This window comes from Nylanderia fulva, unplaced genomic scaffold, assembly GCF_048542155.1.
Source record: "Nylanderia fulva isolate GAGA-0341 unplaced genomic scaffold, ASM4854215v1 Scaffold56, whole genome shotgun sequence".
Classification (NCBI taxonomy): domain Eukaryota; kingdom Metazoa; phylum Arthropoda; class Insecta; order Hymenoptera; family Formicidae; genus Nylanderia; species Nylanderia fulva.
Window position 1 is genome coordinate 843,286 of NW_028190654.1, and position 25,630 is coordinate 868,915.

The 25,630-nt window shown below is 43.1% G+C and overlaps 4 protein-coding genes across 4 annotated transcripts; 3 read left to right on the top strand and 1 right to left on the bottom strand.

The window, feature by feature from the left end:
- Positions 1-8,031: 8,031 nt before the first annotated feature.
- LOC146721066 (uncharacterized) lies at positions 8,032-9,138 on the top strand. Its single transcript, XM_085487475.1, has one exon. The coding sequence runs from the start codon at positions 8,032-8,034 to the stop codon at positions 9,136-9,138; it is 1,107 nt and encodes a 368-aa protein (XP_085343601.1).
- Positions 9,139-13,864: 4,726 nt separating this feature from the next.
- Positions 13,865-14,932, bottom strand: LOC146721067 (uncharacterized). Its single transcript, XM_085487489.1, has 2 exons — positions 14,708-14,932; positions 13,865-14,596 (listed from the first exon to the last, which is right to left on the bottom strand). Exons 1-2 carry the CDS (start codon positions 14,930-14,932, stop codon positions 13,865-13,867), a joined length of 957 nt encoding a protein of 318 aa, XP_085343615.1.
- Positions 14,933-17,892: 2,960 nt separating this feature from the next.
- Positions 17,893-18,417, top strand: LOC146721068 (uncharacterized). Its single transcript, XM_085487490.1, has one exon. The coding sequence runs from the start codon at positions 17,893-17,895 to the stop codon at positions 18,415-18,417; it is 525 nt and encodes a 174-aa protein (XP_085343616.1).
- Positions 18,418-22,748: 4,331 nt separating this feature from the next.
- LOC146721069 (uncharacterized) lies at positions 22,749-24,603 on the top strand. Its single transcript, XM_085487496.1, is given in 2 exon segments — positions 22,749-24,499; positions 24,501-24,603. Coding segments are annotated over 2 exon segments (1,785 nt in total). The 5' UTR covers positions 22,749-22,759; the 3' UTR covers positions 24,546-24,603.
- Positions 24,604-25,630: the final 1,027 nt, after the last annotated feature.

Here is a 25,630-nt window from a genome sequence, read left to right on the forward strand (position 1 = left end):
TACGGATTCAGTTTAGAGGATCACAACAGAAGATACGCGGAAGTATTACAACGCCTACGGAAACACAGTCTCACACTACAGCCTGACAAATGCAAATTTTTACGAAAAGAGGTGATATACCTTGGACATATTATTTCCGAAAACGGTATACTGCCAGATCCGTCGAAATTAGAGGCGGTAAAAAATTTTTCGACACCGCGGAAATTAAAAGACGTACAATCGTTTATCGGACTAGCGGGTTATTATCAAAAATTTTTCGCAAATCGCGAAACCGTTAACAAAATTAACGAAAAAAACGGAAACGTTTGAATGAAAAAATGAACAACAAATCGCGTTTGAAAAATTAGAGGAAAAATTAATGACAGCGCCAGTGCTAAAGTATCCGGACTTCAATAAAGAATTCAATGTGACCGATGCCTCGGACTATGCAATCGGAGCCGTATTATCACAAGGAACGGTAGGCAAAAATAGACCTATCGCATACGTTAGCCGAGTATTATCTCGCGCGGAACAAAATTATAATACTACGGAAAAGAAACTATTGTCAATTGTATGGGCCGTTAAACATTTTCGACCATACATTTACGGCACAAAATTTAAAATAATTACCGATCATAAACTATTACTATGGCTCTTCAACGTAAATGACCCCGGCTCAAAGCTAATTCGCTGGAGGTTAAAATTAGAAGAATATGATTACGAAATCATTCATAAGGCCGGACGAGCGAACGCAAACGCCGACGCACTAAGCCGGAACTTAATCCGAAACGCTGACTTGAGCGAAAGGATGGAAGAGATATGCAAAACAGAAAAAGAAGAGGAAGAAGTCGCCGATAATACAAGGAAATATTCTGAAGAGGAAAATAATCAAATACTCTACGAATATCACGATGCACCCACGGGAGGGCATCAAGGAATCGAACGAACAATCAAAAGAATTCGATTAAATCATAACTGGCCAGGATTGACAAAAGATGTCGAACGATATATTGCAAAATGCAAATCCTGCCAAAAAAATAAGCTATCGCGCCGAACAAAAGCACTTCTCGTAATCACGGATGCTCCGAATAAACCATTCAAAAAATGTGCATTAAATATTCTCGAATCTCTAACAGTTACCACTAACGGAAACAAATATCTGTTAACATTTCAGGATAGCCTGACAAGACTCAGTAAAGCGATACCGATTGCAAATCAGGAAGCAAATACCGTCGCGAAAGAATTCGTTACAAAAATAATTTTTGAACACGGCATTCCCGAGAACATTTTAACGGACCAAGGCACAAATTTCATGAGCAAAGTATTTAAGGGTGGAGTTCCGAATAGGTGAACCCTCCGATTTTTTTGAAACTACACTATTTTTTGTATTTTTGAACGCTGATTACGAATATGATAATGAAAATTTGCGACTAGGTCATTTTCAAGGTCAAAACTCAAAAAAACTGACAACAATATAACTTTTTAGACATTATTTTGATAAATATTAATAAAAAAAAAAATGTTTTAAATAAAAGTTGTAGTTCTTGTAAAAATACATCATTTATGTCCTATAAATTTTTTGCGTAAAATTGAAAGTTTTTGAGAAAATCGATGTTAAAGACTAAAAACGGCGGGTAAAGTTCCGAAAAGTGCTCTTCTCTGATTTTTTGAAACTCAGTACTTTTACGTATTTTGATGCGCTGATTACGAACATTATAGTGAAAATTGGCGCACCTTTCATTTTCATAGTGAAAATCAAGAAAAACCCATAAAAATTATAGTTTTTAACAGTTATTTCAGTAAATACGACAAATTATGATAAATATTTTAGACAAAAGTTTTAGATCTTACAGAGAAAAACATTTTACGTCCTATTAATTTTTACCGTACAAATGATAGTTTTCAACAAAAACGATGAAATCTAAATCTTATCTGTTCTCCCATCTAAGCATGTACTTTGCAATACATATACGATTCCACATGGGTTTACAACTTTCCACGTAGAGTGAGGTTTCACGCAAACCTATTTGTCTAGTTTTTCGATAGTGGAGCCCCTCGCAGGGGAGCGAAACCCACTGATTTCACGCATATATTTTTCCACACGAAGCGAGATTCCACATAGGTTTACAACTTTCCACGCAGAGCGAGGTTCCACGCAAATCTATTTGTCTAGTTTTTCGGTAGTGGAGCTCCCCGCAGGAGGGCGGAACCCACTGATTCCACGCATATACTTTTCCACACAAAGCGAGATTCCACATAGGTTTACAACTTTCCACGCAGAGCGAGGTTCCACGCAAACCTATTTGTCTAGTTTTTCGGTAGTGGAGCCCCCCGCAGGAGGGCGGAACCCACTGATTCCACGCATATACTTTTCCACACAAAGCGAGATTCCACATGAGTTTGCAACTTTCCACGCAGAGCGAGGTTCCACGCAAACCTATTTGTCTAGTTTTACGGTAGTGAAGCCCCTCGCAGGGGGTGGAACCCACTGATTCCACGCATATACTTTTCCACGCGAAGCGAGATTCCACTTGGGTTTGCAACTTTCCACGCAGAGCGAGGTTCCACGCAAACCTATTTGTCTAGTTTTTCGGTAGTGGAGCCCCCCGCAGGGGGTGGAACCCACTGATTCCACGCATATACTTTTCCACACGAAGCGAGATTCCACATAGGTTTACAACTTTCCACGCAGAGCGAGGTTTCACGCAAACCTATTTGTCTAGTTTTTCGGTAGTGGGGCCCCCCGCAGGAGCGCAGAACCCACTGATTTCACGCATATACTTTTTCACACAAAGCGAGATTCCACATGGGTTTGCAACTTTCCACGCAGAGCGAGGTTTCACGCAAACCTATTTGTCTAGTTTTACAGTAATAGAGCCCCCCGCAGAGGGTGGAACCCACTGATTCCACGCATATACTTTTCCACGCGAAGCGAGATTCCACATGGGTTTGCAACTTTCCACGCAGAGCGAGGTTCCACGCAAATCTATTTGTCTGGTTTTACGGTAGTGGAGCCCCCCGCAGGAGAGCGGAACTCACTGATTCCACGCATATACTTTTCCACGCGAAGCGAGATTCCACATGGGTTTGCAACTTTCCACGCAGAGCGAGGTTCCACGCAAACCTCGTTGACTCCGGGTTCGGCTGAGAACGAAGAATATATTAATGTTTGAGAGGGTTTTTCTTATCTAATTTTTTTCGAAAACTATCAGTTTTACGCAAAAAATTTATAGGACATAAATGATGTATTTTTACAAGAACTACAACTTTTATTTGAAACAATTTTTTTTTTTTATATTAATATTTATTAAAATATTGTCTAAAAAATTATATTGTTGTCAGTTTTTTTGAGTTTTGATCTTGAAAATGACCTAGTCGCAAATTTTCATTATCATATTCGTAATCAGCGTTCAAAAATACAAAAAATAGTGTAGTTTCAAAAAAATCGGAGGGTTCACCTATTCGGAACTCCACCCTTAAATACTTTGCTCATGAAATTTGTGCCTTGGTCCGTTAAAATTTTCTCGGGAATGCCGTGTACAAAAATTATTTTCGTAACGAATTCTTTCGCGACGGTATTTGCTTCCTGATTTGCAATCGGTATCGCTTTACTGAGTTTTGTCAGGCTATCCTAAAATGTTAACAGATATTTGTTTCCGTTAGTGGTAACTGTTAGAGATTCGAGAATATCTAATGCACATTTTTCGAATGGTTTATTCGGAGTATCCGTGATTACGAGGGGTGCTTTTGTTCGGCGCGATAGCTTATTTTTTTGGCAGGATTTGCATTTTGCAATATATCGTTCGACATCTTTTGTCAATCCTGGCCAGTTATGATTTAATCGAATTCTTTTGATTGTTCGTTCGATTCCTTGATGCCCTCCCGTGGGTGCATCGTGATATTCTTAGAGTATTTGATTATTTTCCTCTTCAGAATATTTCCTTGTATTATCGGCGACTTCTTCCTCTTCTTTTTCTGTTTTGCATATCTCTTCCATCCTTTCGCTCAAGTCAGCGTTTCGGATTAAGTTCCGGCTTAGTGCGTCGGCGTTTGCGTTCGCTCGTCCGGCCTTATGAATGATTTCGTAATCATATTCTTCTAATTTTAACCTCCAGCGAATTAGCTTTGAGCCGGGGTCATTTACGTTGAAGAGCCATTGTAATGGTTTATGATCGGTAATTATTTTAAACTTTGTGCCGTAAATGTATGGTCGAAAATGTTTAACGGCCCATACAATAGACAATAGTTTCTTTTCCGTAGTATTATAATTTTGTTCCGCGCGAGATAATACTCGGCTGATGTATGCGATAGGTCTATCCTTGCCTACCGTTCCTTGTGATAATACGGCTCCGATTGCATAGTCCGAGGCATCGGTAGTCACGTTGAATTCTTCATTGAAGTCCGGATACTTTAGCACTGGCGCTGTCATTAATTTTTCCTTTAATTTTTCAAACGCGATTTGTTGTTCATTTTTCCATTCGAACGTTTCCGTTTTTTTCGTTAATTTTGTTAACGGTTTCGCGATTTGCGAAAAATTTTCTATAAATTTTCTATAATAACCCGCTAGTCCGATAAACGATTGTACGTCTTTTACTTTCCGCAATGTCAAAAAAAATTTTTACCGTTTCTAATTTCGACGGATCTGGCAGTATACCGTTTTCGGAAATAATATGTCCAAGGTATATCACCTCTTTTCGTAAAAATTTGCATTTGTCAGGCTGTAGTTTGAGACTGTGTTTCCGTAGGCGTTGTAATACTTCCGCGAATCTTCTGTTGTGATCCTCTAAACTGAATCCGTATATAACAATGTCGTCGAGATAAACGAGACATCGGAGCCCTTGTATCCCGATTAGTACCGAGTTCATGAGTCGTTGGAAAGTCGCAGGCGTGTTCTTAAGTCCAAACAACATTCTATTAAACTTGTAGTGTCCGTAGGGAGTCGAGAAGGCTGTCTTATTTTTGTCGCGCTCAGCCATCGGTATCTGGTGATATCTAGATGCGAGGTCGAGCGTCGTAAAATACTTTGCGTTTCCCAGCTGATCCAAAATAACGGTAATATTTGGCAAAAAAAATCAATCGCCTATAGTTAATTCATGTAACTTCCGGAAATCGACTACTACTCTTAATCGCGATTTGCCTGTTGCGTCAGCCTTTTTCGGCACTACTAATAACGGTGCATTTCACTGGCTAATGCTTGTACTAATAATTTCATTCTTTAGCATTTCTTGTACTTGCTTGTTCACTTCTACTTTGTGTTTTTCGGGAAGACGATAAGATCTCACATTGACGAATGAAGTATCGGCGCGCGTGCTTATCTCGTGTTTTAGTGTTGCTGTGCATGACAGTGGTTCTCCGCTTAAATAAAACACGTCACTATATTCTTCGCATATTTTTTGTATCGCTTTCCTTTCTTTTTTATTTAAATGTTTTGTGCGTAATAATTTTGAGATTCGTTCGTCACGCGTTAATAGATTCAGAGTCTCTTCTGTATGTATCGTATATAACTCATGCGCGTTATCTTTGCAAACGTCTTCTACGATGACGAGGGGTGTGTAGATCTCGACCGGCTTATCAGTTGTATGAATTACGCTGATGGGACATTGGTAATTCTTTGCTTCTACCAAACATCGTCCGATGTAGATTTCTGGAGCGGCTTTTTTGGCTCGAATGATCCCTGTCTTATTATGGTTTGTTATCGCTTGTATAATTGTTTCACTACGCGGCTTTAAAGTAATTTTGTTATACGGTTGCAATTTTAGGACGGCATTTCCGATTTGTAATTCGCGTTTTTTGTAATCGCACGTGACTTGCTGTTTTCGGAGGAAATCGATTTCTATGATCCCGTCGTATTCCATCGGGAAATCATCCTTTACGACGTAAATCGCGTGTTTTATCTTGTTTCCGTTTAACTCAATGGCCGCGTACATTTTCCCGATTGTTTTTACATTGTGACCGGTTATTCAAACGAGGGTTATTTTATCATTGTAAATTTTGGTCTCGTCCTTTAAGTGTTTCACTTTTATCAATGAAATCGTAGCTCCTGAATCGTAAAGCATATTTACTATCCCGTGTTTTGCCTCTCGCATGGGCAGAGTAATTATATTTAAACTCGCTCTCTCTCTCGGCGTTCGGCGCACATGTGCCACCTGATATTCAAGCGCGCGTGTCATCTTATTCTTTTCTTCGTGTCTTTCGTCCTCGTCGCTGCTTCATTCGGAATCCGTATTACTTTTTCTCGGTTTCGGCTTTTTACGACTCTCGGTTACGTTAACGTTACGCGATTGTTTATCACCGTGTTTTCTATCGTGACTTGTCGTTTTTGGCCGTCCATTTAAAGTCCAGCACTCGTCGCGGTTATGCCCACGTTTTTTGCAATAGTTGCAAGATTTTTCGACGTTATTCGCACGAAAGGGTCTTTCTGGTTTCGGGAGCAAGTATTTGCTGCTGCGACATTCTCGTTTGTAGTGTCCCGATTTTCCGCATTTATGGCATTGCACGGCGTTTTTTGATGGTCGCGACGGCGCTTGATCATATCGATTTTGATTTGTATAGTAACTTGATCGCGATGCGTTTGTGCCCTTTACCTTTTCCTCGGCGGTTGCGGCAGTTATTGTCTCCTGTAGCGTTTGGTAATTTCGAGAACGAATAAGCAGTTGTATCTCGTCGCGTAGTCCTATTTAGAAATTTTGCAAGGCTTGTTTATGTATGGTACTTAGAATAATCCGCTTTTCGATGGCAGAGTGATCTTTTCTCTCCGTTATGGATTTGTATAATTCCATAGCTAAGGTATTGACGCGCGTTCCGAAAGCTTGCGCGCCTTCATTTGTCTTTTGTTTTAAAAAATTAAACTCTATCTGCAGATGTGTAATGCTCCGCTTGCTTTGATAAGAAAGTTCTAATTGTCGCTTGAGTTCATCATACGTCTGTATGTCTCGCGTTTGGAAATCTAACATTGCTTTGCTTTTTAATTTCGTACACAAGATAGCTCCCACCAACCCTCTCTCGTTAGCAGGGTGTATATTTTTTATAGCATAAGTGCATGTGAGTAGGTATACTAGGGGGGTTCTAGACCAGGGGCAATGAGGGGGGGTGAGGGGCGGGGGGGGGGAATCGTGGCGAGGGGGGTAACGTCACGCGGGGGGGAGGGGGTTTTATCAGTAGATAAGCTTATCTTTTGTTTATAAACATATCAGATAACCTGATAAGGGGATCATGTTACCTGATAAGGGAATCATGTTACCTGATATATTTATAAACAAGATAAGATAAGGGGATCATGTTACTTGATATGTTCATAAACAAGATAAGATAAGATAAGCGGCGTCTTTGAGCGGTATCTAAGTTTTCATAAATTTTCTCTGAAAATCCAAGATAAAATAAGCTAAGTTTTCGAATCCAAGATAAGCGGCGTCTTTGTAAGGTATCAAAGATAAGCGGCGTCTTTGAGCGGTATCTAAGTTTTCATAAATTTTCTCCGAAGATAAGATAAAAATTCTGCGAATGGCTGCCGCAAAATCCAAGCCGAGCGCCGACAATCGGATATCTATTACTAAGGGGGTTGCGTTTCTTCATCTAAATTTGATAAGATAAAAATTCTGCGAATGGCTGCCGCAAAATCCAAATCCAAGCTTGGATCGAGCGCCGACAATCGGATATCTAAATTTGATAAGATAAAAATTCTGCGAATTACTAAGAACAAAAGGTTTGCCGACAATCAAGCGGGTTGATCCGTACAGGTTGCGACATGTTTGCGCGACGTGTCGATCCGACGGGGTGAAATGAAATTTATCTATGTATTTCTAAGAATTATCAGCGATATTTAAGTTTTCGAATCCAAGATAAGATATCACACAAATATTTCTCGCGAATTAACAATTGCATCATCATCCCCACGAACAAAGGGATGATCGGGATATATAATGAGGACCGATGCAGCTGCCGGGCCATAGTACCACTGGCGAGCGCACGCTTCATTCGAGGTGCAAGAAAAAAAGTTTAGTGTGTAAAGAAGTTTTTTTGTAATAAGTGTGAAAAAGTGAATTTTTTACAAAAATGGAGAACATTGAGCGCGACCTGTTGGAGCGTTCCCGCCAAGTTGCTAACTTGGGCGAATATTTCGAATGGCTGCAAGAGTGCGAAGAATTTATCGAAGAGCTGGAAGAACGCAGCCGTGCCAAGCGTCCGCGTCTCTCGATTGGACATAGACAATCTCTGGTGGCGAGAATAGCGCGACTCGAGGGTGCAAAGGTGCGCTTGCAGAGACGGTATGTCGGTGAATCCATGCCTAGTGGCGGCGGATTCAGTGGCGGCGGCAATAACGCGCAAAGACTCGTTTGGCGCGAAATCGATACAGCGTTCGATAGCCGTATACTTACCGGTGCGATAATTAACGCAGACCACATCGAACCGCGTCAGTTTTTGGAAAATGCCGCAGACATTGTAGTCGAGAACGTGGAGAATGTGCTGCAGAGACACATCAGTGTAAAAGTGAACACTGTTTTCAACGGTGAATTTGTGTCCGGTGACAAGCGCGCCAATAAAAATATTAACACGAGAAACTTTGAACTCTTTCGCACATCCGATGTACGCGAGTGGTACGAGCGCCGCGTAATTGAGCCCACGCTAGCATCGCTAGAAGAGTTCCAGGAACGCGATAGCGGCTGGGCATTGCCGCGGATAATAGATTTGACAGTAAATATCAACAAGTATAATCTTATGCGCGCGGGATGTCGTATCACATTACCGCAAAAAATTGTAACAAAGAGAGCGGTTGTTAATGTGCGATCAGCGGACAATGCGTGTTTCGCATGGTCAGTGGTGGCTGCTCTGTACCCCGCTGATATACATGTGGATCGAGAATCCTCCTATCCGCATTACACCACAGTGTTGAACCTCCAAAACATTGAGTTTCCAGTGACTGTGAATCAAATTAAAAAATTCGAACTTGCAAACGACATCTCCGTAAACGTGTACATCATCGAGAACGAGAACATCGTCCCGTTGCGTCTTTCGGAAAAAAAGAAGGACAGGCACGTCAATCTGCTGTACGTGGAGGACGAACACGGAGTGGGGCATTTCACATGCATTAAAAATCTGTCTCGTCTCGTGGGCTCACAACTGAGCAAAAAGAAATGTAAAAAATTTATATGCGATCGGTAAGTATATATATATATATATATATATTTATTACACGTAAATTATATTTTAATTAAATTTTTTATTTTTTACAGATGCCTACATTATTTCGGAGCGGTGGATAAATTGCAGGCGCATATGGAAGATTGTGGGAAATTGAACGACTGCGCTATTCGGTTGCCGAGCGAGAATGACAAGTGGCTCAGCTTCGACAACTACACGTGGAAGGAGCGGCTGCCGTTTGTAGTGTACGCCGACCTCGAGTGTGTTTTGGCAAAGACCGAAGATGCCAAAAATCATCAACACCATCAAGTGTTCAGCATCGCGTACTATGTACAGTGTTCGTACGACAGTTCGTTGTCCGCGTACAATTCCCGCCGTAGTGTCGATTGCGTCGCATGGTTCGCCGAACAGCTTAAAAATTTAGCAATTCGCGTAAAAAATATTTTAACGACCAATGTCCCCATGGTAAATTTAACGCCTGACGAGTGGTTAAAATTTCGCACCGCGACGCATTGTCACATTTGTGAAAAACCGTTTGACGAAGACGATACACGCGTCCGCGATCATTGCCACCTGCCCGGGCGGTACAGGGGTCCTGCGCATTCAAATTGTAACTTAAATTACAACGAATCATTTTGTATCCCTATAGTCTTTCACAATCTGTCCGGCTACGACGCACATTTTATTATCGAGGACATAGCCACATCGTTCGAAGGGGAAATCGAATTACTGCCGATAACGAAGGAAAAATACATTTCATTCTCGAAGACTGTTAGATTGACACAAGATAATAATTCGAAAAATTATATCAAATTACGCTTTATCGATTCGTACAAGTTTCTCAGCGCTAGTCTCGACAAATTAGCGTCATTTTTGGATAAAGAAAAACTAAAAATTTTACTTTCGGAATATCAAAATTTAACTAGTGAAAAATTCAATTTATTGACACGGAAGAGCGTCTTTCCGTACGAATACATTGACTGCGTGGACAGATTACAAGACACACGTTTACCGCCGCGCGACTCATTTTACAGTTCCTTAACCGGCGACACAGTATCCGAGAGTGATTACGCGCACGCCGAGACCGTCTGGAGCCGATTCTCCCTTCGAACGCTAGGCGAATATAGCGATTTATATTTAAAAATTGATGTCTTGTTATTGGCCGATATATTTGAGAATTTTCGCGATAGTTGTATAAAAAGTTACGGACTCGATCCCGCGTATTAATATACTCTCCCCGGATGTACATGGGACGCCATGTTAAAACATACGAATATAAAATTTGAATTATTAACAGACATTGACATGGTTGTTTGTCGAACGAGGTATACGCGGCGGCCTTAATCAATGTTCAGGCCGATACGCACAGGCTAATAACAAGTACATGCAATCATACGACCCATCGAAACCCTCATCGTACCTCATGTATTTCGATGTAAATAATTTGTACGGATGGGCAATGTGTCAACCATTGCCGTATGCCGATTTTCGGTGGATCGACGATATATCGAATTTTGACGTATCATCTTTCGCGTTCGATTCGCCTATAGGCTATGTTCTCGAAGTAGATTTAGAGTATCCACAGCATCTTCATGACGCGCACATTGACCTACTGTTTTGCCCGACGCGCGATAAGCCACCCGGCAAGCGGGAGTATAAACTCCTCGCAACGCTTTGCGATAAGAAGCGCTACGTGATACACTATCGTAATCTACAGCAGTGCACGCGCCACGGGCTACGCATAACAAAAATATACCGCATACTACAATTCACGCAGTCAGCGTGGCTGCAAAAATACATCGAACTCAACACGCAGTTTAGAACACATGCGAAAAACGGTTTTGAATAAAATTTATATAAATTGATGAATAATGCGGTATTTGGCAAGACGATGGAAAATGTGCGCATTCATGTGGATGTAAAATTATTAACAAAATGGGACGGACGGTACGGTGCGGAGGCAATGATCGCGAAACCAAATTTTCATAGTACTAGCATATTTTCGGAAAAATTAGTTGCAATTGAATTACGCAAACTCGAAGTTAAAATCTACAAACCAATCTACGTTGGCATGTGCATACTCGACATATCAAAAGTATGTCTTTATGAATTTCACCACGAATACATGTCACCGCTCTATCGTGACAATTGTAGAGTAATGTACACCGACACAGACAGTTTAATTTATCAAATTAAATGTCAGGATGTCTATGAAAATTTGAAACGCGATATCGCTCGATTCGATACCAGCGACTACGCCGCGAATAATGCGTACGGTATACCACTCGCGAATAAAAAGGTGCCAGGTCTGATGAAAGATGAGAATAACGGCGCGATAATGACCGAATTCGTCGGGCTTAGAGCAAAAATGTATGCTTTGCGGGTGGACGGTAAAAAGGACACTAAAAAGGCAAAAGTAACGTCGTAGCGCGTAGTATAACATTCGACGATTATACGCGTTGCCTTAATGATGAAATAGAAATGACGCGTCAGCAGTCATGCATAAAATCGAAATTACATAAAGTGTATACCATCAGCGAGACAAAAATTGCTCTAAGTCCCTACGACGACAAACGGTATGTCGTACCTGAGTCGACCGACACCTTGCCGTGGGGACATTATAGAATACCGTTGTAAATTATATTTATTATATTTATTATATTTATTATATTTATTATATTTATATTGTAAGGATGTATTAATGAGAAGTATATATATTTTATATATTTTTTGTTATATATTTTATATATGGTATACAATATATAGTATGTTATACAATGATTGAATAAAATAACATTAAATAACATTGTTTTTATGTATCCAAGAGTTGTGCGAACTGTCGAATCCCAGAAATTTCACGTAAACCTCGTCACCCCTCCTGCGCAGTATTTTCTCCACGAGGTACACATCCGGACAATTTGCGCGATGCAGCTCGTGCTCGTAAAACGCTCCAGCGATAGATGTCTTGCGATAATCCTCGAGTAGATATGTTACGGGATTAGTATGCTGCACTTTAACAATCTTAAACACCTCGGTTGTCCAATTTGGCGTGTAACCCTTCTCGAAAAGTTGTTTGTACTTGCTGATCCGTATCTGATCACCTACTTTAAACTTTGCCGGGCCCGCGATTTTTACACGATTGTACACGGTAGCCAAGAGTCTTTCGGCGATCGCGGGGGGTAACGTCGGCGGGTCGCATACCAATCGTTCGATGCTTGCGTCCGTTGTAATCTAATACGAGGCGTGGCAGTATGTCGAACCACTTGTAAGTGCCATTCAGCGTAAACATCTTCCACATGTCGTTCTTTAGCGTGCGATTGAATCGCTCGACGACCGACGCCTTCAATACAGAATATGTAGAATAGTGATTAATATCATGTTTTCGCATAAGTCGTTGCACATCGACGTTGTAAAATCCTTTCCCGTTATCAGTTTGCATGTTTTTCGGACATCTCTTGCTATCTCGAATTATCTCAGCGATTGCGTCAGCTGTCTCGCTTCCTCCTTTACTCTTGAGTGGTACAGCCCACGCATACTTGCTCAACACATCGATGACGGTGAGTATGTAGTGGTAACCTCTGTTGAAACGGGAGTACGGACGCATCTCGACAATGTCGGCTTGCCACAGATCATCGTATCCTCGCACTATGACATGCCTTCGAGGGAAATTTTTTCTCGCTGACGCGTGCAACTCGTTTACCAACTGCCTTCTCTCCAAACTATGTTGCTCGTTGTTATTTTCACTATTCATTCTCGTTCGTTCACGTTGTTTCGGGGTTCTTTCACGTTCTTTCACGTTGTTTCGGGGTTTGTTCACGTTGTTTCGGGGTTCTTTAACGTTGTTTCGAGGTTGTTTCGGGGTTCTTTCACGTTGTTTCGGGGTTGTTTCGGGGTTCGTTCACGTTGTTTCGGGGTTTTTTCGGGTTAGGTAGTCGTTATAGCGTAGTTCACTCCCGTCCTTGACCCATTCGAAAATCGTCTTTGACTCGTTTGCAGCCTTTTTCACAGTCGTTTCTGATCCGTTCGCAGCCGCTTTTGAATCGATCGTAACCGTCCCTGACCTGTTCGCAACCCTTACTGAATTGGTGATAGCCTTGTATGTAACCTTTAAGGACTTGTTCGTAGCCTCGTTCGCAACCCTGTTTGACATGATCGTAACCTCGATCGTAGCGGTCGCGTTCACCACCGTTTCCAGGTCGTTCACTGCTGCTTCCGGGTCGTTCACAGCTGCTGCTTCCGGGTCGGTCACTGATACCACTCATTGTTGTTTGGTAGCACGTCGATCGTAACCACTCGAGAATCCCTTCTAGACGTTTCACAACTGTTTGATAGACGTTTCCGAGCCAACCGCTCATTAGATGTCTGAGATAGTGTTTGGCGCACGCAAAAGTTCTTTTATCGCAGTCTCCAACGCTCGTACATCCTTCTCTAACGCAGTCAGCTTCTCATCTAACTCTTTCTGTTGGACCATCAATGTTTTAAAGCACTCTTCCAGGTACAATTTGTTGACGGTATCGGTATCCGCCTCAGGTTGCGCTACACGGCGAATCTTGCGCGATCTCGCGTCATAATCTGTAGCGACGCGACATAGAGCGTTTTTACGCACACATCTTCTCATCAATGTGTGCCAATGATCGCCGGTTGTATCAATTCTCCTCTCGAATAATCCAAATTTATTGATAGACATTTTTTGCAATGCTTTGTAGAGTGTCACGCGATGGACTGAATAGATTGTCGGAACCCTTGTTTAATTTATAATAATGCCCGCTTCCCGCAGTTTCTCGATGATCGACAAGATCTCGTTGTCATGCGCGTTGTTGCCAGCTTGGCGCGAAGCGTCGAGCAATCGTAGGCGATCCACTAGCTCGTTAGGGTCGTCCCAGTGCACGTAATCAATCTTATTGTCGGTTAGCGTCATAGCGCGAGGCATTCCAGTGCCAGATTTTGGGCTCTCCACCCGCGTCAACGGCGCGATTATATATTTGTACTTGTCCCCCTTGCTACCCTTCACACGACCTTGCGCATCAAAATTGCGTTTATGCACGTTTGTCGTCAATAATATGTGCTTGTATTTTTGCAAATCGTCATCCCGGTAATCGGGTCTTTTCTTGAAGATCAACTCGTACAATCCGGGCGTTCCAATGTACCGCGTGTCGCCTATGATTATATTGTCATCTTTGTCAATCGCGAATCGCTTGCTGCCGAGCCGCATTTCATTTTCGCCGAAGTAGACTCCGTATACATTATCAATTTCTTTTTTCTCATCAGCACCGAGGAGAGCGTCCATGTATTTTTGTCCTAATGGCCCCCAATCCTTTTGCATCATTTGTCGACCTTCCGACGATCTTAACCAGTGTCGAAGGGATATTTCGGGCGGGTTACGCGTGGTTTCCAAAACATTTTCGTCTACGAGTGCTTTGGGTATCACAGGTTGTGCGCTTATCGGTGTAGATGTTGTCGGCAGTGAAGCGTCCAATGGCTTCGAAATATCATATTTTCTCTTTTTCAATTCCTCCTCTTTATATCGCTTGATAATTTTATGTTTTCTCTTTTTCGGTGTCTCCCCCTCATACCGTGTTTCGATCTTCACACCGTCATCGTCGTCGTCGTCGGTGTTAGGCTCGTTTTTCACCGAAATCGTCGCGTTGTCGACAATCTTTTGTAGCGGCTCGATAATAGGTTTAAAGTGAGTCTTGACGGCGATATCATCATCGATCTTTCCGGTCTTCAGAGCGCGGTGTTTCTTGCGGATCGATTCGGCCGTCTTCGCAATCTCCTTGGCAACCTTTTCACGCTCGCGAATATTATCAGCCATCCTAAACTCTAGAGAGTGCTGTCGACGACTAATGGCTCCGCGGTATCGCGAACTCGTTAAATCCTTTTCTGTATCGCCCGTTCGTAAGCGAGCTGTCCTTGTCTATCACTAGAAATCCATACTTTTGCTGCCAACATGTATGACATAACTCCCCGAAATCCTCATACGACATGTCGGTATTCACGTGATCGTTGTACACGTGCTTCAAATTGGTGGCGTCCTGTTAAAATAGGATTAGCAGGTTCGCGTTGTCGCGTATAAGATGTTTCGGTATTCTCGCGTATGTCTGACAGAGATAGAAGCAGTCGATGTTCGAGTGGCGCCCCATTGAGAAGTACTCTCTTATCGTATTTTGCTTGTCGCATGCCACGTCATCAAAGACAAAAATTGAATTTGGACATGCCTCGCTCGGTGGAATGACGTCACTGTTATTGGAGAATGTAAAGTAGCCGATTTCGTCAATCGACGTCAATAAATCTTCCAAATAGCGATATTTCGGCTGTTGCAGCGATTTAGAGTACACGTACACGTTCTCGAAACGCACACCGTGCGGACTTTCCAGCAGGCTTATCAACACGTTGGTTTTACCGCAGTTTGAGGGGCCGCAAACGATCGCGCGTATAGTTGTCGGTAGCATTATACCGTGTTTGCGCACACCTTCGTTCACGCTGCAGCGTACTCTGTCGTCGTAATTCATCACTCGTATCGTTAGAGGTTGTCGCACGAATTTCATTTTCTCACTCCCGATTTGACCTCCAACGTCCGCCTATTTATAGCTGCGCGGACTCGCGCTTTGCTCAGTATCGTCTAGAGATTGCAACGGATGTCAACGAAAATAGGCGCAGGTGTATTAAATCGTGCGATAAACGCACTTCCGGTCGAGCTTCATATCCCCGGCTATCAATTTTGCGGCCCGGGAACTCGTTTGGAAAAGCGATTGGCTAGAGGTGATCAAGGTGTCAACCCATTGGACGCGGCGTGCCGTGAACACGATATAACGTACTCTCGGAGCAGCGAACTCACCGAGAGACACGCGGCGGATAAGGTACTCGCCGAGAAAGCGAAAACTCGCATCGTCGCGAAAAACTCGAGTTTCGGTGAGAGAGCCGCGGCCGCAGTTGTCTGGGCAGCGATGAAAGCCAAGACGAAGCTCGGCATGGGCTTGAAGAAGAGGACGAAGAAGAGGAGGAGGGTACTTTCGGCAGCGAAACGAGGCGGATTTTTGCCGATTTTACCAATGCTAGGCGCGCTCGGATCCCTGGTCGGCGGAGCGGCTGGCGTAGCAAAAGCGGTAAACGACAATAAAGCCGCGCAACGTCAGTTGCAAGAGATACTACGCCACAATCGCGCCATGGAAGGCCGCGGACTGTATCTCGCCCCTTACAAATATGGACGAGGAGCGAGGAAAAAAAAAACGTCAAAAAAACGTTAAAAATGCCGCAAGGTGTAACTACAAATGTGCAATTGCTACAACTTGCAAAACGTATGCACATTCCATATTTTAAAGGTGTATTTATGTGCAATAATTTACCGATAAATGGCGCGCGAGAAAATGAGAGCGGTATCGTCAATCTGGACAACACAGACGGTCCTGGCACTCATTGGGTGGCGTATGCAAAAAGGGGAAATCGCGCAATCTATTTCGACAGTTTTGGCAATTTTCGACCACCCGAGGAATTGGTGCGATATTTAAACGTGCCGAAATTGGAATACAATTACACCTCTTATCAAACGTATGATCAAAGTATCTGTGGACAATTGTGCTTGCAGTTTTTCCGAGAGATTGAATTTTAGTTCAACTTGCAGCGAATTTAAAGACTGACATTGCGTTATTTAACTCAGTTTTGTCAACATGTCGCTAACACTAACATTGACTGGGAAGAGTAGCGTCCTCGCGGCGACCTACTTTCCACCCATAGATTTGAGCGACGCGGACTACGAGCTCGGTCTGACGGATTTTGAAACTTATCACACTATATCGAATGTGAATTCCTTAAATAATAAATTTTACTACGGCAAAGACGACGCGGAAATTACGATTCCCGAGGGATTGTACGAGCTGCAAGCGATACATGAATTTTTGAAACGCGCACTTTCCCGAAAACATAATGCTGTTAGTGATAAAGGTGTCGACGATGACGATTACTCAATCGTGCTCCGCGCTAATTACAATACGATGAGAAGCGAGATCAAATATGCCTACAGAGTAAACTTTAGCATGCTCAACAACATTGGATCGCTGCTAGGATTCTCGAATCGTATACTGCAACCGCGAAAATGGCACAAATCGAACATGGCGATTAATATTATCAACGTGAACATTATCCGCATAGAGTGTAACGTGACCGCGGGTGCATACAGCAACGATAAACTCGTTCACACGATACACGAATTTTCACCGAGCGTACCACCAGGATATAAGATATCGGAAACGCCGGCGCAGATCATTTACCTGCCGGTCTTCGTACGGAGCATTACTGATTTAGTGTTACGCGTTACTGATCAGGAGGGACGATTGCTCGATTTTCGAGGTGAAGAGATAACAATTAGATTGCACGTACGACGGCGGGCCACCCTCGTGCGACGGGATGCTCGTGTTGAATAAAGACACGAAGAACACAATCAGGCCAGCAGCAACATCATTCGCTAATATCAAATCAACCGCGAAGAAGAGACTCACCTCGTCAAACGTTGCGTTTTTAAAATTTTTGGGATTTGCGGTGCGCGCTGTCTGAACAATGACTGAGATTCTCAACATCAAGGAAGAGCCAGTCTTTGACGATCGCATCGTCAAGATTGAGACTCACACATACAACCCGTTTGCCAACACAACATTTGGATACAGCGACGAGATAAGAATACCCATACAACAACAGGATTTATATACGTTGCCGTATGAGAGTTTCCTCTACATCGAGGGTGAACTGCGGATAACTCATCCAGTTGAGAAATCCAATGTGATGCTGGGAAATAATTGCGTCGCATTCATGTTTGACGAAATTCGCTACGAGCTCGATGGTGTGGAGATTGATCGCAACAGGAATGTGGGAATAACAAGTCTGCTGAAAAACTATGTGACAATGTCATCCGATAGAAGCGTGATTATGCGAAATGCAGGCTGGGAGAGCCCGACTACTGTAAATGGATACTTTAATTTTTGTGTGCCGCTGCACATGTTGCTGGGATTTTGCGAGGATTACAAACGTGTGGTTATTAATTCGCGTCATGAGTTGATCCTAATACAAGCGCGCAACGACAATAATTGTCTGTATGGAGATTCTGCACTGGAGCCTGCAATCAACATATTCAAGATACAATGGCGAATGCCACACGTGTTGTTGAGCGAGATTAAGAAGCTGTCGATGCTGCGCGCTCTGGAAAGCGGACGTTACCTCAGCATGGGTTTCCGCTCGTGGGATCTATACGAATTTCCGCTATTGCAGCGTACGACCAAGCATTCCTGGGTCATTAAAACCGCGACTTAACTGGAGAAGCCGCGATATGTAATTTTTGCCCTGCAGACAGGGCGGAAAAACATCATGTCCAAGGATACGAGTCGATTCGACAACTGTAAATTAACCAACGTGAAACTCTATCTGAACTCGGAATGTTATCCGTACGACGATATGAATCTGGATTTTGATAGAAACAGATGGTCAATTCTGTACGATACGTATGCGCGTTTCTGCAAAAATTATTACGGATACGAGTATCTCGAGCCGAGTCTCACCGTCACGTCATTTCTACGTTCCGGTCCGTTTGTGATTATCGATTGTTTTCGACAAAACGATTCGGTCAAAAGCGCAACGGTGGATGTGAAATTGGAGTTTGAATGTAAAGAGAATATGCCTAATAATACCACAGCATATTGTCTCATTATGCACAATCGCGTGATCCAGTACAACCTGTTGACTAACGTTGTGCGCAAAATCACCTAAAAATGTTTACACAACTACGCGTGTGAGAGAGGGGGAGGAGGATACATAATCATAATGATGTGAGATGTCTGAAGAGTATCGTAATACCTCTCGACTCACTCACATCGACGAGATCATGTCTGCACCAACGTTTGTCGACCTGCAAGGATTAATCTTAAACAAACGATTTATTGTGAAGAAAGCGGCAATCCTGAGAAGAGGATATATCCTGTCGCACTATTTCTTCGCATGCCCTGTGCCATGGAGCGTGCTTATAAAGTCGGAAAAGCGTCAAGCCTCGTGGTTAACTCAGCATCATCACGGCTTGCAATGGGAGGATGGAAATGTTCCATACTGCATGGCTCAGCGCTTGATTACGGCAGCTATCGTTGACATAAATGAACAAGAAGAGGAGGAAGAAGAGTCCTCTCTCGTGTATGTAAAAGGACTCAAAAAGCGAGAATGGCTGGTCGAAATAATGGACAATGCGAGCAGCGGTTTCACTATTGAGACCTTGGATGCCATATATGAAGATGTGCCTTCATTAAATAAGTTAGATCCCACATATACTCTACGGTGCAATAAACATGTAAAAAATTGCGCGTTACAAAATGTATTTAAATTATTTAATTGGTGGTCGACCAATCGCGACAATTATCCGTTTTTTGAATAAACATATTGTTTACATACTATTCTCTTTGTTATTACTCTCCCTCCCTCACCAGATATTTCTAAGAAATTTTTATACCTCTATTACTTTTAATTTCTCACGCAATCATATTTTTAAGAATTCCTTTTACCCCCACTACTTTAAAAAATTTCTCACGCAATCATATTTCTAAGAATTTCTTTTACCCCTTCTCCTACTACTTTTTAAATATTTCTCTTTGTTCTTTTCTTCCAGATATATTTCTAAGAATTCAATTTACCCCTTCTACTAATATTTTAAAAATAAGCGTTACTCGATTATTAGTACTTTTTTATACGATCAGTCTCTCGTCGACCGTTCTAACTGACGGTTCACTTTTTAATACCCTCGGTTCAAAGATGCAGCAGCATGAATTACTACATGCCGAGACGTGATGAAACGTGCGAGAAGAAATGCGACGAGTAAGTATAACTTTTTTTTTGTATTTTTATCTTTTTATATTTTATATTTTTTTACGAATTATAATTTTTACAGCGTTTCGCTGGAGTCTCGTACGGTTCGTTTACTAGGAAGACGATACGCGTTGACGGCCACAGAATTCAAATTCCTCGAAATCGGCATCAGAGTGGATCCGCCGAGTTACGTGAAGATCGCCATAGGAGATCATCGGGGAAAACAGCTAATACTATCTTTCGAAACGTGGAAAGGACTCTACGAGCAATGTCACACTATTTAGAATTACCTGAACAATGACTCCCCCAACAATGATGTGTATAATTTCATAAGTGTTGGGCCGCTAACAGTGCGATTTCGCAAGATAAACGACACCAAGCTCATAAGTTTCGAATCAGCGGACGTGCGCATGATGATAGTCGAATCGACGTTACGTCGTATGTTTGAGCTCGATTCATGCATTGAAATTAAGTGTGATCGATTGACGAGGCTCATTGCAACGGTCGATATCAAGTATACACAAATCTCCAGTATTGCATCCACTGTAACGGATGCTAGAGAATTGCCGAATGCGATACGCGCTAGCAACGCCTTTAACAAGTACCAACTCGTCGATTGCGAGCTAGTAGCTTTAGTTTTTAGTTCTTAATATGTAATAAAACTTTATATATAATTATGTATTAAATATAAGACAAATAAATACTTATATGTATATATCATGGTGTACTTTATTTGCGCGCCACCCGTTACATACTTTGCGAGAGATAATTATCGTGTCAAGGACATTGTCATATCCAAGCCTGGATTCAGCGGCAGCGAGACAAAATCGATATTTTTATCTGACGAGATTAGAGATAAGACGCGGCGAGAGAAAATCGATAATTTTATCTTACGAGGCGCACGCTACGGTCTCATTAAGAGAGAGAAAACGCACGCATTCGAGAGTGAGAGAGACGGCGAAATACGACGCAGCGTGAGAGTGAGAGAGACGGTGATATAAGACGTATTCGAGAAAGAAGACGCACGCATTCGAGAGTGAGAGAGAGAGACGGCAAACTAATACGCAGCGTGAGAGTGAGAGAGACGGTGATATAAGACGCATCGTGAGAAGACGCTGCGCCAAGTAGCGGCGAGAGAGATTCGGCGGCTCGCGGCGGCGAGAGAGTCGGCGGCTCGCGGCGAACGAGAGAGAGATGCGAAGGAGAGGGATGTGAAGGAGGGAAACATTGTTTTTAAATTAATAAATATTTTTGTTTAATAAATATATATTTTATTCATTATTTTTTTATACTTATTTTTTACATTACCGCTTATTTTTTTTGTACATTACCGCTTTTTTTTTTTATACATTACCGCTTATTTTTTCTATACATTACCGCTTTTTTTTTCTATACATTACCGCTTACTTTTTTTTATACATTACCGCTTATTTTTTCTATAAGGATATCGAAGGAGAGAGGCGCGAAGGAAGGAAACATTTTTTTAAACTAATAAATATTTTTTTTTGTATAATAAATATATATTTTATTCATAATTTTTTACATTACCGCCGGCATTGGCGTTACCCAAGGTGTACCACGTGGAGGTTGCCGGTCGGATTTACACCTCATGTATATGTGTATGTGCGTGTGTGTGTGCGTGTGTGTACTTGTACATGTGTTACAGTATTGGTTAGAGATTAGGACCCCACGGTTCGTCACTTCCGCGGTATTTACTGACTCCAAACCCTCTCTACTGTGTGTGTAAATATAAAAAATAAAAAATAATATATGTATAAAAAAAACTATATATAAAAAATATAAAAAATACAAAAATAAAGATAAAAATAAAAAATAAAAAATAAACCTTAATATAAGTGGTTGTACGGTGACGGCGAGAGAGAGCGGAGAGAACCTTATCGCGGCGAGAGAGAGCCAGCGTGCCGCAGCGGCGACTGCGAGAGAGGGGGTCGCGTCAGCCATCGCTGTCAGACTGTGCCTCTGCACCTGCACATAGAAATATAATAAATTATTATACTATTTTATATATTTTGACATATTATATAATGTAGGCATTTTTTATAAAGACGTTAACCGACGATGAGATTAGCTGATTTACGTGTTTTGTTTGTCGACCTCGTGCCGGGTACTTATTTATTTGTAATATTTATTATTGAAAGCGTTCTGAGCGATCCTTTGTTTGTCGAGAAAACCGAAAACACAGTTCTGCGCGATGAACGAAGGTAATTCTGATTGGTCCGATGTTTCGGGTAGGGAAGGTTTTAACACCGGGTATAAATATGCCGACTTTTTGGGAATCGACACAGATCGTCGTTGAGAGTATCATCTTCGGAGCGGTTCATCGAGATACCAGCACGCATTCTCTCACGAACCGGCAGACAATCCTTCATATCGAGGCGGCGGAAGGAAGATAGAGTAGAACCGGGACTTGGACAGCGAAGACGTTTCCGACTCGCAATAAACATATATATATATATATCTTCCGAACCTGACTTCTTTTCCTGAGTCACTAAATTCATCCGGCCTTCTCCTGCACTCCTACATTTCCATAATCAATAATTAATTGATATATTCGATATTAGATAAACGATACGCCTACAGTTATCAGAAGTGGGATCGAGGCGTTGCACCCGGTTTCGCGAATTCGGCCTGAGAGAGGCGATTCGGGAGTTCGCGATACGCGTCGAGTGTGGGACGCGCGGGTTGAGACGATCAACGCATAGTGATCTTTGGGTTGCGCGAGTGTCGGGGACATCGCGGAGTGCCCGAGGAACCGATCGAGCAGATCTGAGGGACGGTGGCGGAGTCGATGCAGCCGAGTGATTTCACCATCGCTGAGATGAAGGAGGCTCTTCGCGAGAAAGGACTGACCTTGGGAGGGTCGAAAGCCGAGCTCATCCAGCGCCTGAATACCAACGATTCAGGCGTATGGGCGAGATTAAGCGAGCAACGGAGGCAGGAGAGATATTCGGATGGCATCCCGGCTTCAAGAGGTGTGCGTTCACCCAGTGAACAGGGTGACGCCATGGAGATGGAGACCGTGGACGATACGCCGAGACGAGGGGACCGAGTGAGGATGACGACGCCGGAACGGAGAGAGCATGACGACGCGACGCAGGCAGAACTCTTATTACTGCGTCGAGAGCGAGAAATTTTGGAGAGAGAGCGACAGTTGCTCCAAAGAGAAATAGAGATGATGAGGAGTGCAGCCTCGACACCGACGATAACGAACGGCAGCGTCATTTCTGCGTTCGGCGGTGTGAGAGGAATCAAGGAGCTGCTGCCTGAGTTTGACGCGACGGACAGCACCTTTTGGAGATGGAGGCAGCAGTTGGAGCTGCTGAGACGCACGTATCAGCTGGACGAGAATTCGACGAGAGTGTTGATTAGCTCTCGGTTGAAAGGCCGTGCGTTGACCTGGTTTTACTCAAAGGCCGAGTATGTGACGCTGGACCTGGAGGACCTTCTGCGAGAGATGGAGTCGATGTTCGACCTGCGGCCAGGAAAGCTGACACTGAGGAGAGAATTCGAGGCTCGTGTGTGGAAAGGAGACGAGCAGTTTTGCGATTATTACCACGAAAAGGTGATTCTCGCAAATCGCGTACCAATCGCGGAAGACGAACTCCTCGATTACATCATCGAAGGAGTGACGGATCCTCGGCTGCAGAGTCAGGCGCGCCTGATGAACTTCCAATCTGGAAGAGAGCTATTGAAGGCGTTCGAGAAGGTGGTTCGAGGGAATCCAAAGAGACCAGACGTCCGGCCAGGGAGAGACGGAGCGAGGACGACCAGCGGAGGAAGAGCAGAGACGGCGACGCGGGGAGACTCGACGGGGTGTTATAAGTGTCGTGAAACAGGCCATACCGCGGCCCAGTGTGTGCGACCGCAAGCGAAGCGAGCGTGTTATGTGTGCGAATCTCCGAATCATTTCGCCAGAGAATGTCCAAAGCGAAATCGGTCCGCGGCGTCGGAAACGCCGAACAGCGTTGCGCAAACTACGTCGATGAACGTCGTGCAACCGGTTGCATTACTAAAACCATACATGATTACGGTGAAAATCAGGACTAAAAATGAAAATAACGGGTTTGATAATTATGTGGTAGACGCGTTGATAGATTCGGGTTCTCCGATTAGTTTGGTGAAAAGCGAAGTAATTCGGGGCGACTCACGTCTGCTCGCCGGTGAGAGCATCGATCAGTTTTGCGGAATTAACGGCTCGCAGTTAAATATCGACGGCATCGTTCACGCCGACTTAGAGGTGAGAGGCGTGCGTTTGAAAATGAAGTTTTACACGGTGCCTCATAATACGATGGCGTATAGCGTATTACTCGGTCGGGATTTCCTGAATTGTCCGTCGCTGCGTGTAACATTAGGGCGAGATTTTGAAATTACAAACGCGGAAGAAGCGCGCGTTAGTCAAATGATGCATATTGAATGCGACGACAATGTGGTATGTTCGAGCGAAAAAGTGAAAATTAATCCGGCGGTTGATGAAGATACCACCGAAAAGATCTGCGAGGTCTACGAATCTCATGGTTTGAGTAGTCTTCGAGCGGAGAAGTGCGTGCCGGATCTCGAGAGGGTTATCGCATTAAAACACGAACGACCGAGCGATGAGAGTATAGAGTCTGCGTTGAATGATCCGGTGCCATGTAACATCAGGGACGTACATAGGTTCGTCGGACTCGCGAGTCATTTTCATCGATCTATGCCGAGATTTTTATTGGTGGCAAAATCATTGTACGATTTTATTCGAAAAAACTCTGTTTTCAAGTTTGGGCGTCACCTGTTTGTCGTCATCGACGTGTTCGCTAAATTTATCCGGCTCTACCCGCGTAAGTCAACAGCATCGGAGGAATCGGTAGAGTATCTCTTTAAATATTTCTGCGCGTATGGTAAATCGAGACGTTCAATTTCGAACAGAGGAACTTGTGTCAAATCTGACATATTTGAGAGATATTTGGGATCCGGTGCTATAGAGCACGTATCAATTGCTGTGGGCACGCCGAGGGCAAACGGACAGGTGGAAAATATGATAGAATGATAATTCCGATGGTGGAAAAATTGAGCAGCGAGGTGATGCGAGCGATCTATTAAGGTGAGCGATTATCCGTAGCGCGACCTCGATACGAGATAAACCTCAGACAAATATTGACGAAGCGCAAAAGAAAAAAACGAGATGTGATATAATTTGCGACGGATCAAATGCACCCGTATATTCGAGCATGATTATGTATTATTTGGTAAAGGAATTTTATTTATTGCGTATTGTAATTTTGGTAATAACGTTGACCGGGACGGTCAAAAAGTCAGGATGGCCGAGCTGTAGGCATTTTTTATAAAGACGTTAACCGACGATGAGATTAGCTGATTTACGTGTTTTGTTTGTCGACCTCGTGCCGGGTACTTATTTATTTGTAATATTTATTATTGAAAGCGTTCTGAGCGATCCTTTGTTTGTCGAGAAAACCGAAAACACAGTTCTGCGCGATGAACGAAGGTAATTCTGATTGGTCCGATGTTTCGGGTAGGGAAGGTTTTAACACCGGGTATAAATATGCCGACTTTTTGGGAATCGACACAGATCGTCGTTGAGAGTATCATCTTCGGAGCGGTTCATCGAGATACCAGCACGCATTCTCTCACGAACCGGCAGACAATCCTTCATATCGAGGCGGCG

Excerpts from the sequence above, each read along its gene's own strand:
- LOC146721066 (XM_085487475.1), top strand. The coding sequence starts at position 8,032 with ATGGAGAACATTGAGCGCGACCTGTTGGAGCGTTCCCGCCAAGTTGCT.
- LOC146721067 (XM_085487489.1), bottom strand. The coding sequence starts at position 14,932 with ATGGCTGATAATATTCGCGAGCGTGAAAAGGTTGCCAAGGAGATTGCG. Across the intron at positions 14,597-14,707 it reads ACGACGACGACGATGACGGT|CCATTGGACGCTTCACTGCC; the intron begins GTGAAGATCGAA and ends GATATTTCGAAG.
- LOC146721068 (XM_085487490.1), top strand. The coding sequence starts at position 17,893 with ATGCTGGGAAATAATTGCGTCGCATTCATGTTTGACGAAATTCGCTAC.